This window comes from Gymnodraco acuticeps, unplaced genomic scaffold (genome assembly GCF_902827175.1).
Source record: "Gymnodraco acuticeps unplaced genomic scaffold, fGymAcu1.1, whole genome shotgun sequence".
Classification (NCBI taxonomy): Eukaryota; Metazoa; Chordata; class Actinopteri; order Perciformes; family Bathydraconidae; genus Gymnodraco; species Gymnodraco acuticeps.
In genome coordinates this window covers 90,636-102,959 of record NW_022990191.1, presented here as the reverse complement: position 1 = coordinate 102,959, position 12,324 = coordinate 90,636, and the positions used below count along the sequence as shown (strand labels likewise).

Sequence of the window (12,324 nt, the reverse complement as noted above, 5' to 3'; positions counted from 1 at the left end):
ATCTCAGACAAACCCACGTTAAAGAACACCAACATTTGTATTTCTTCGTTGACACTTTCTGACGTCTGAAGATTACAAATAGTTGTTTTCCGGCACAAACCTGATCATCTTAGTTTGCCATAAATATATGATTTAATCATCAACAAACCCCAAGAGCACACACAAGAGAGTATGTTTTGAATCACAAAAACAGTCAACTTTCAAACAACACATGTCCAAGCTGTTTACTGTAAACTAGGCAAAGACTTATCTACTTCCTGATATTGAGACTCACAGCATTTTAAGTATATATTGTTATACATATTAAATAAATATTGTAAAAATGTACCTGTCTTCTTTGTTGACCTGGAAGTAGTAGGAGCGCTGGCGGATGGCTGAGTAGAAGGAAAAGGCCTCGTTCAGGTAACTCGTTTCTGAGGTACGAAGGCTGTCAATCAACATCAGAAAGGTGGATTACTATCTCTGTGTAGCACTCCCATTTCAAATACATTCATTACATTGCAATCACTCTCAGCGGAGTGTTTTTTCTACCACACCCTCTTCACTAAGCACTAAGCAGTGGTGGTGTTAGAGCAGTGTTTCTCAAACTTTTTCATACCAGGGACCACTTAACCAATAAAAAAACACTCGCGGACCACCTAACTCCACAAATATCCAAAAACACATCGTTTTTCTAGAACAGATTACAAATCACCTGGAAATTGTACAAACAGTTGGCAACATGTGTGACGAAGGTGTTGCGCTGGGCTATATTATGCAATCGAAAGTGAAACTTAAGCTCACTCCATTGCAGAGATATTCCCGCGAGAGTGCGGAAAACTTATTTATTTCAAATGTTACCAATATACTCACGGACCACTAGGGGGCACTCACGGACCACCAGTGGTCCGCGGACCACACTTTGAGAAGCACTGTGTTAGAGGATCTGAAACTAAATGAAATATGAATAGTGAATATGCCAATAATGTGTCATCAGAGCAGCGCTGTATTGTGCAAGAAATGAAGAGGGAATGGTTTTTACTGAAGTGATGTCCCTAAAGTAAAGCTAATAGACCCTGTAAATGCAACATGACAATTACAAAGACAATAGAGAGTATATTAGGCATGTTTTATATTTACTGTCACTTACAACAGAAGATGACTTTGGAAAATGATCTTCTCCGACTGCCTCTCAGTTCAAACAACTAGTGACCAGTTCAAGTTCCAAAACTCGCCCCTTACAATCTCTGATAACCTTTACGACTCAGTGAGTTGGCCATGATGATATGCTGAAGAGAAATCATTGTTTATACATTACATTTAGGTTAATATGTCAGAAAAGTGGACAGAACATGCAGGGTCGGCCCCCCCCAAATGAATCACTGTCCCCCCCCAACGCAGGGCGGGCAAGCCTTGCCACTTTTTCTTTCTTTTTTTAAATCATATAAGTGAAAACGTTTCCACTAAAAGCAGTGTGAAATAAATCAGAAATAAAGAATACAAATATAAAACACAGCCTGAGGTGTGCTCACTGCTGCTCTCTGATTGGTGTGTTGCTTGACCAATGACCCCCGACCTTTGTTTTGTTATCATTACGTGGCTGTGTCTTTAGACAGGGTTGCCAACTCTCACGCATCTGGCGTGTGACACACGCTTTCACTCTCAATCTCACGCTCTCACGCTGCCCAAACTATTCTCACGCCAAAAACAAGATGAACCGGTGATCGTTTTTGGTTGGTTATTTACAATGTTGAGTTGACTGACAGCTGCTCAAGCTGTCGATCCGCCCCCACCACTCTTAACAACGTTAACAGACAGCAGAGCAGTGGGAGCCGGTTGGTCAATCCCCGACCCGTATTGCGCATGCGCAGATCTAAGATCCAGTAGAAATGATAAAAAGTAAAAGCCTGCTGCTTATTGTTCTACTCGGCCAAAATAGAGTCAAAGAGTATATGAGCGTGAGAGTGTGTTAATTAATATATTTGGCAGTTTGGAGTGAGTCTGTAGATTTGTTTGTGTGTGTTTCATGTATAGGCCTCTCACGATAATTAATTTTGTTGGATACATTTTCCCAGAAATTATTGCGATAAACGATAATATTGTCGGCATCGTTGTATGACCATTTTAGACCACTGACATAATGATAATATATAATAATAATTCAAGTACATCCTTTCAAACTGCTAGTCACATCCTCATGTAAATGGCAATTTATCGAGGTCAGAAAAGTTATCGAGTTCATTTTTATTGATCGTACGATAAGTCAATGAATTGCTTATCAGGCACACAATAAAACAGTGGAAACAAACATGTGTTTGACTTTCATTAGTGAATGAAAATGTGTGCCCTTTATAGTCTGTGTCCAATATTGTGTATTTGTATATATATATATCCTATATATATGCTAAGGTCCCGCTGCTGCCACGATAGCAGTCATTTAGTGCGCATATGTGTAATTAAACCCATGATATCAAAATCTCACTCCAGCCAGGTACCCAAAGTTGGCAACCCTGCTTTAGATGAAAGCCCAGTGGCGATCTGTTCATCTGTTACACTGATTACAGTAAAGCCGTCGAAAATAATATGATATAGTACAGTACAATTACTTCTGGGTCTCTGTGTTTCATTCAAGCTCGGCTCTGTGTGTGTGTGGCACGAGCGCATTTTGTGAGTGCGGGAGCAGTAACGTGGAATGTTGTTGTTAGCATCTGGTTAGCTAGCTATGCTAACGGATATAAAGAGCTGTTTCTACACCAAGGTGGAGGAGAGTCCTCTCCTGTCAGACTGAGAGGATCTTATAACCTCAGCTCAGTGAGGTGAGGACTCTCTCAGTGTTTAGATAGTTCACTTTAGTGTAGGTTATCTCAGTGGGTCTCAAACGGTTTGGTCACCATTTATGTAAACAAGTATTTGCGAGGAACACCTTTATATGATCATTATAGTTATTAAAGAATAAGAGAATAAATGAAAACACAGACAATAACACAAGAATACAGTTTAAAAGGGGAGTGATTTGTAAAATATCCATAAAGAAAAAGTACATCTGTTTACAGTTCTGTTTCATATGGATGCTGAGAGATGTATCCATAGATCTCTTCATGTTGCTCTCTAAGTGCACCAGATTGATGCTTTTAACTTCAATATTTTTAAAAAAGTCTTCCCCCAGGACCCTCTAGAGGAGGTTAGGTCCACCCCCACCTAAAACATGTTCACATGGATACTAAATACATTTGCACACTTTTTATATGGTGGCCTATGTCCATATGTTTCTGTTTTGGTGGTTTTGCCACAACCGTGCACAAGTCATAGGTGCGCTATAAAGTAGCACTACACCCTGCAATGTGTGTGAAAACGAGAGACTTTACAGCATGTTTTTTTTTTTTTTAATTGAAGTTGCGTTGGTGTTTGTGTGTTGGTTGTTGACGGCAGTGTGTGCCCCCCCCCCCCCGTGGTAAATGATTGCCCCCCCCATTCGCTTTGTTCTAGAGCCGACCCTGAGTACATGACATGTCAGACTGGACCATTTGAAATTCTAAGTACAGGAACATTGGTGAAAGCCAATAAATCTGTTAAATCACTCGAACCTGCCACATATGAACAGATCTGATGAGTGGTTCTAGCATGCGACCCGTTTTGTGTATCCGTGATAGCTGATGAACATCCTGAATGCATTTCCTTCCTCATTAAATATGTTCTGCATTATTTGCATCCATGTTGTTTGTGGCCCAAGTATGCTCTCTGGGGTTTCCCTCTCCTGTAGTGTGTTCCATAGGTTTCTGTGCATGTAAATGGTCTGCAGAGGCTAAAATCCCTGTGTTCCCTGCAGAGGGAGATCTGTTCCTACACCCTTACCCATCCACCTTTTACTAATACCTTTTTACGGACAGTGAGACAGTGAAAGCACTTGGTGATGTGCACGGTGGAGACATGGATAGACTTACTAGTAGTGGTAGTAAAGCTGTCCAATTTTAGAAGCAACCTCTCCAATCTGCCATCTCTTCAAGCCATACCGGGTGTCCAGAACCTGCCTGTCAATAAATAAAAACAAACAACACTGAGCAGTGAGTGACAGTTATCACCCTATGTATCTTTTGGTGTATTTACTAAGAGACACATACTACAACATATTTAATAGAAATAGGAATATGGGGAACACCAGTCCTTACAACTGTGTGTAAACCCAGCTAGGGTTTCAAAGGACTTCATGAAACACCCAATATGTTTTACTTGGAAAATTGAAGTGATAAAATATGAAATGTGTTGGGAGTAACAGATTATATGCAACTGGATAATGTCATCAGAATACAAAAGAAAAAGGTATGTGTATTCAAAAACAGATTTAATCAGATGGTATATTCTTTAAAAATGGGGATTACTAGCAGGAATACAATGTTACAAAACATTTAACAACAAATAAAGATATATATATTAAAGGTAGACATACTGCCTGAATTTTATTTCTGGTTTTAATTTTGACTTTCATTCTTTTTTTACATTTAGTTTTTGAATGCAGTAAATAGACACCCTATTTATAAAAATAAAACTGTGTTAACTTTTAATTAAAGTTTTAAACTTAAAAAGCTATAGTATTCTGTAGGACTTGCAACTAGTAATTGTAACGAAATAAATAGTTATAGTATCCCTCCCAACCCTGAAGATGGAGTAACCTGTGCTGCTGCTGGAACTTCCACAGCTTAGTGTACACGTCAAAGGTCCGTCCGAAGTACGACTGCCACTGCTTGTGTCCATACTGAGGGAGGTCTCTGCAGCAAAGAGCACAATAAGGTTCAGAGGAGAGAACAGACGGTCACATACCCAACATGTTTAAATCCTCTCAGCTCCACAATCAGCCACTCTGCCATCAAAGGGACTCTCAGCGTTTGGGACACAGCTGTCAGCGGTGACTGTGCTTCAGCTGCTCTGTGTCTGGAGGCTGTTCAGGCTTTTTTACCACACCCTACTCATGATCAAAATAAATGATTTACCCAAGAGAATCCTTCCAGATACCTAGCTTAGATTCATTTACATTGATAGTTTGGAGAAGTTGAATTCTCATTTTGCCCATTGTAGAACTCAAGAACCAGTTCCCAGTTTCAAAAGCTATTCTTTGGTTGTTCACAAAGTCTGGCTCCCTCCTCGGATATTATGTGAGTGTTTCATTTTTTCAAAGGATGGATATGATACCAATGCCAATTCCTTGCCAGCCATGTTTTAGTCCCCCACCGCTTGAGTCTCATCAGCATCCTTTTAATACCTTTTATATTTAGAGAAGTAAATAGGATTTTAACTGTGCTGTTGAACCCTCAAGATAAAGACTGCCTCTTTAGCCTTACAACATCTCATAGAAAAAAATGACATTATTTAAGAATCAAAATAGATAGAGAAATTAAACTAAAAAAAACAATCATCAGAAGGAATTATGGAAACATTTAATTGTATTCATGATGAATTGTTATTATGAAATGTTTCAATGGCATGTCAATGAATCGGAGATGGCAGTGTATATAAGTAGGACAGTGGAGCACACAGTAATCATATCCAGGGCAGCAATGCACAGCTGATCATTGTTTCAATTCAATAATCACAAGAACAAATATAGTAAAAAAAGTAACAAGGAAACAAAAGTGGCATGGCTCCATTCGTCTCATTAATGTATAAATAAATAAATGCTATTCAAGAAACTGAAGTGCCACTAAAGAATAGATACAATTATTTGGGTAGATATTTAACATCACAAAATTAAAGAAATATATTTGTTCAACTGGCACAGTGAGTCAATGCTCGATTACAACATGCAGTCCAGCAGACAGGACACAACACAGGAAGTAGAAACTGACCTTAGCCCATTGAACAGTTGTTTAGACTTGTCCAGGAGATAGCAGAAATCTGTGACGGTCTTCCTTTCGCCTAATGGAATATCATCCTCATTCTCAGCCCCAGTCATGACACTGACTTTTCACACCTAAATTACAAACAAACACAAATACTGGATTTACAATGAAGAAAGATCCTGCATTAAAAAGATACAGGTTAGTAAGGTTTTTGTTTTTTAAATGGTAAGAAATATTGGAGTGCAGCACTTGGCAACTCAGCCAAAGTTCCATCACAAATGTGAACTACTTGTGATTCTTTAACGCATCAAGCTATAAGCCATTTTCAGGCGAGACGTTGCTGGTGCCCTAATTAAATATGAACAGAAATGAGAAACTATGGAGGAAATGCGTCACATGTTCACCTTTTTTAGGTTGTCTTGGGCTGTCCCAGATTCACTCTCACAGTAGCTGCAACCTCCACTCTGATAAGACTGGTGTTCAATCAGGTCAAGGCAGCACGCAGTCAGGTCACAATGTTCCACTAATGCAGGGCCTTTTGAAAAAATAGCTTATTCCGCCATGGAAATTAATGATGTTAGCTTCATGGATACTACCTTTGGGAGATGTGGCTGTCTTTTTAATATATGCCTCTATCTATCCATCAATCTATATACATGTGTATGTGTAGTATAGTATAGTTGACTTCTTACGCATTTACCTGCACATTGGTCACTTGCAACATTATCTTTCTGTACTTTTCTTCTTGCACAATTCTTTCATTGTTTTATTGTTTCTGTCTTATATATATATTTATGTTGCATTGTTGAAGGAGCCTGGGACTTCATATTATCATTGCCATAAATACACTGTAGCTACTGTGCATATGACAATAAACAGTGTGGCCTATGTATCTGAGTAACACACTGTTATTTGAGAACTGTCAACATTTGCTGATTTATTGTTTCATTAAGAATAGAAAAATATATATTTTTAGACATCTGAAAGATCTAATTCAGTTTACAGAAAGATTTTCTTACGTGAACATGAAAGGTCGTTAGGGCTATAATATGAGTGAGAGGAAGAGAACATAAAACACAGAGCTCTGAGCCCTCAGAGGCATGTCACTACAGACATGCATTACCAAGAGCACGATCAATCGAAAGCTGGTGCATAGTTTCTCAATGATTATCTTACGTTAGCTTACTTGGTTGTTATACAGGTATGTTGACAGCAATTAACTCGGTAACATTAACCTACATGACGTTAACTAGCTACCAATGACACCAGGCTGAATTGGGTCGTGAGCCTAACATACCCATTGCTCTGTATCTGACGGTAACCTGTTATCGTTGAGCCAGCCAGGAGACCACTCCATTAACGCCATGACAAAATACACACCTGGATTGGATATTAATGTGTGGATAAGAAAGATAACCAGCTGTAGCATATATGGGTCAGTTATAGAGGCAGGTCACAGGCTGGCTGCAGCCGCTAGCCCCTCCGCTTGTGTAATTCCCGTTCTCCTTACCTCCCGCCGGTGCTGCTGGAGAGGACCGCGGGATGGAGCTCAGCACTCAGTCACAAGCTGCCTCGAGCTCTGCAGGTGAAGCGCGCCTTTCTGGGCATCTCACTGTGTGGACCTGACACTGGACCACGGTACAACAAGCCGTACACCCCGCAGCGTGGCTGGCACCGCTGTCTGTTAATGTCTCTGTGAGAGAGGATGTAGTCCTGTGACAGGTGAGGAGCAGGAGGAGCAGGGGCAGCCGCGGGCTCCGTTCCACTATAACTGGCTAGCTACTTCCGGGTCAACATGTTACAATCAAAGTAAAGGTTACATCACGACAAGACTGACTAAAGTTAAACTTTGATGGCAGGGCAATAATACAGTATGAATATAAAAACTGAATCAAAATAGAATGTGTTTTTTAACTGAGCATCCCATAAATCGCTTTATTCATTCATACATTTTAAGCAAAATGATTCCTCCACTTCTTCTTCTTTTGTGTTTTACGGCAGCCGTCATCCGTTGTGTTGCACTGCTGCCCCTGCTGGAACTATCTCATCACTGAGTGCCACAGTGACGCGTCCTATAACTCGGAAGTAAACTCCTTCCGGTTCCTTCGACAAAAACCAATGCAATTTCTCCATAGGATTTGGGAAAATAGCTCGAAATAAGGTCTGTGGTTGACACACATTTAAGAGACGGATCACGTTTAGTTCATCCGGATAATATACACATGTCTACCCTACTTTTATAATTTTCGAATCATAAATCTAGTCGCCAGAGGCAAAATGCGAACGTTATGCTATAAACGAACTACAAACGAGTACAGCAGCAGGGTCGCACGACTTCAACGTCACGCCAATTTAAAATCGGCCCAATCCCAAACCACTCCCTCGACCCTACCCCTCCGTGACGAAGTGAACTCCGTCTGTAGCCACACTCGCAGCTCAACGAGGCTCCCTCCTGTCAGATGGAGGGAGTAAATACAGCAGCAAGCTTTGGGACGGCATCCCCTCTCTCCGGCAGAAACAGGAAATGCCGTAACTGTATGTAACAACGGTTTCAAATCAGCATCTCTTAGACAAAAAAATGTAAATTAATAACTCAAATAAAACTCCAAACATCTTTCATTGTGTTACTTTTTTGTAAAGCTCTTTTAGTTTTAAACCTGATGTTTATAAGCTTCTTAGTTTTTGCAACAGTCTGTAAATATACACAACTTTATAATAAAATGCACACATTTACCTTTTTCTAGATTAAACACGTATGATCCTAAGTTAAAAACATATGAGGCTATCATGAGGTTGTTAACATCGCAGTTTATGAGTGGATGTTTTCTGGAACTACTTGTTAACAGCTTGTTTCCTGACGGACACACACAGCGTGGAGACCGGTCAGGTAGAGACCGGTCTCAAGTCAGCACCGATGCAGACTCGCTGTTTGAGAGCTTGATAGCCCACTCCCCCTCCACACCGCTCCACACCATGCTCGTTGCTTTGGAACAGCCCTCAATATGGCGGACCCTCCGCGTGAACGCGCAAACGGAGGGGTAGGGTGTAGGGGGCGGTTTGGGAATGGGCCATCGTTTCAACTGACTTTCGCGCGCTTGCATATTTTAACAAAGCTTTTCCTTTTAGCCACACTGAATTTAACTAGAAGTTAAAGATGGCAGAAATTGCATTATTGTACTCAGGGGTGGAGTTTGACAAAGGATTACTCAAAAAGTACACAGTAAAAGTACTTAGTAGCCTACTGAGTTCAACAGTATCAATTTCACCTCATCAAATATAGCATATTTGTTCTCAGGAGGGGAGTTTGACAGAGAATAACTGAAAAAGAACACGTTTTTATTGTTGGTAGCAGTCAAACTAGTTCAACGGTGTCAGTTTTATTAAGAACTAATGGTAAAACATGTTTTTATCGAAAAATATAGCACAAAAACATGCATTATTTTACTCGTCAGTGCCGTTTCTCGGCGATTACCGTAAAGACGCTATTAATCGCGCACTCCAAAATGAAGAGCTAAATGCGAGAGACGGCTGAGTTGACCACAGTAAGTCATGGCTGTGTCAATTACCAGTCTGATATCATTTTACAAAGATGACAAGAAGAGTGTAGATAGAGGAGAGAACCACTACAAGTCAGGACACGTAAAACAGTGCAGCCTAGATGAAGGTGTGCTTACCGGTGTTGTCAGGGCTAACATGAGGGACAAGGTTTATAGAGTGTCGGTGAGTAGTGATAGCAAGAGTACCGTTAACCTAGAGTTCATGTATTCATATTAGTGACATTAATTCCCATCAACAAATCAATTTGATGTCACATGAAATCTTTATTACAAATATTACACACCAGAAAACACAGAAATATCCATGAAATAAACATACAATAGGTTATAAACAATTACAAGGGATAATTGGGAAGGCATTACAAATGTAAATATATATTTTAATTAATAAAACAATCCCACCACCACACAGGTATCTACAGGAGAAGAGGGAATTTAGGGAACACAACCTAAATAAAAGAAATAAAATGCACCCAGTTTAAAGACATAGTTTGAGTTTAACGATGAACTCAAAATGTAAAACAAAGTATGAAACATGTTTCTGGACATATGTGTTTACATGTGAAAGGACACAATTTTTCTGCCACCTCTTTTATGAGAGGACGTTGGAAGTTCACTAGTGCGCAACATACCTGCACCAGTTTATCTGAGAAGTGCCTCAGGTGAGATGGAATGAACTTTAGGATCCTAAATTCTTTCAAACGAGCATTTGCTCTCTCGACGTGAATCCTATTTTGTGCGATAAGCTTTGTAGCCTGTGCTTCGCTGTGTGTCAGTTGGCCATGACAGAGGAATGTTGACAGTGACTCCTTCAGGAACGATATTCTGGATTAAGAATCCCTTGTCAGCCAATATCAGATCTCCAGGTTTGAAATGCTGAATAACACCAGAATCCCGTACTATTTCTTGTGTGTTCTCGTCACTTGTTGGTATAGTTTGCTGTAGTATGTGAGGAGTAGTTTGAAGGAGTGCATGCCACGGTAAGCAGAGTAGGGTTGCGTTCCAATAGTCCATTAGTTTAGGAACCTTCCTAACGGAGTGAAATGACCCGGAAGTACGTCACTGGCAGCCATGATAAGTGTCGTTCCAATTCTCTAAATGAAAGGAAAGGAGGTTTCAAACTTCCTTTATAACCTCCTTTAGCTTAGAACCCACTGGACCTCCCTAATCGAAAGGAGAGGAGAAAATGCTGCCCCACAATGCATTGCAGCCGCAGCATTTGCCGTCACTCAACAGTCGGCCGTTCACGGAAACAACCGATTATGACCGAGAAATGATATCGTGAAAGTTACGGTACTTATTAAGCATTTTAAAACGTATGTGGTAAGTTGCCAAAGTGCTTTTTTCTGAATGTTCATCAGTATTATAATCAAAAAGAGAAATATGAACGTTAGTTTTTACTGAAATGATCAAATAAAGTCAACATTTCACAGTCTTCACTGAGCTGTGTGGGGTTTGTTCAACTTTTAAAAGATGTTTGAATGGTGATATACACAGTGATAGATGTTAAGGACTAACGTTTATAATACATACATTTGCATTGATTTTAAGATATTTTCATACAATCATACGTATTGGGATCATTTGTATTAATGTGGACCGGAGGGAGAGGGTGACGAGCATAAGTTTCACTTTCCTTTTTTATTTCAATTCCAACTTTGGTCATGAAGAATATGTTTCTCTGTTGTCTACGTTCATAAAGCATAAAGCAACAGCATCAGAGCACGGTGGAGAGTCTCTAGATGAGTTTACAGTAGTCCCTCGTTCTTATTAAACATCCATGTTGTAGTCCTCTGTATAGAAAACTGTAGTTTCCATAGTTCCCCCACAGCAGCAGACGCACATTCATGACGTCCGCTGGCGCATCATAAACACCTCAGATAGTGAAAGTGCATTCGGATTCTCTAAAGTACTACCGCAGTCTCTTCTCCTAAATCCTTTTGAATTCTCCTATCCACTATCCCTTAACGTTTCACTCAGAGGTCAAGGAATAGGAGATAGGGTTAGAATTTAGGAGCTGATTTTTGGATTATCGGAATGCAACCTAGGTCTCTTTCTGGATATCCATTTGCTTGGGGATAGCAATTTTGATGTCCATACAATCTACTATCATTCTGCAGTTTTGGATGTGCCGAAATGAAGAAGGAAAGTTGGTTTTATTTTTCTCCCGGGGTCCTTCTCACTTCGGTTAAATGGATTCCTTGCGTCCCTCACTTGCGTCGTTTCCCTGCGACTATTCCCTCCCACCAGGGAAGCATGGAGGGATGCAAGGAAACCACGAGAAGCAGGGAAATGAGTTTTAAGAGCAATGGGACGTCCTTTCCTCCGGAGCGTCACGTGAAGCGACGTCCGTTTGTGATGACGCTGCACAGCTGATCGTCTGACAGCAGCTCTGTCCCCGTTGTTTTCACACACACCCCCGCCTCTGTTAGTACACATTTACTGACACAAACATTTGTATCATCTGTTGTAGACCCCAATAAATAAAATCAAATAAGAACTCATTCTCAAAAAAGATAAACGACATTCTTAAAATGTATAAACGAACAATAGTTTGATTAATATTGATTAGAGTGCACAATAGAAATAAAATAATTGAGAATAGAAAAAGAGATATGTTATCTATCAAAACCCAGATTAACATTCATTGGATTGCATACTTTGTTTGTTTGTTTGTGTGGATATGTAGCAAATTAACATTTTAATAGCACTTAATGACTGACTGAATGGAAATGACAATAAATGAAAATGTAAAACGAAAAAAGCGATCATGAAAATGTTTCCAATAAATGAATAAAATGATTTTTGACCACTTTGTTGTTCAGATATATCACATATTTGTAACTAAATGAAACATTAATTGAAACAAAACACGGTATAAACTGAGGAGTGACTCTCGTGAGTTTCATGTATTTTCTTCACTCCGCTGGGAAACTGTTCTCATGTCAAGAAGCATC

At 39.9% G+C, this 12,324-nt stretch overlaps 1 protein-coding gene across 4 annotated transcripts in view; it reads right to left on the bottom strand.

Annotated features, from left to right (window-relative positions):
* Positions 1–7,767, bottom strand: part of scai (suppressor of cancer cell invasion) — a 53,061-nt gene extending 45,294 nt beyond the window's left edge. The window contains exons 1-6 of one of the 4 annotated variants that reach the window (XM_034217896.1): positions 7,321–7,767; positions 6,215–6,360; positions 5,817–5,941; positions 4,647–4,742; positions 3,921–4,007; positions 329–427 (exon numbers count right to left, since the gene is read on the bottom strand). In XM_034217896.1, the coding sequence (XP_034073787.1) occupies positions 329–427; positions 3,921–4,007; positions 4,647–4,742; positions 5,817–5,923 (389 nt within the window). In that variant the 5' untranslated portion in view covers positions 5,924–5,941; positions 6,215–6,360; positions 7,321–7,767. The other 3 variants (XM_034217897.1, XM_034217898.1, XM_034217895.1) reach the window with 3 other exon arrangements.
* Between the last annotated feature and the right edge of the window lie 4,557 nt (positions 7,768–12,324).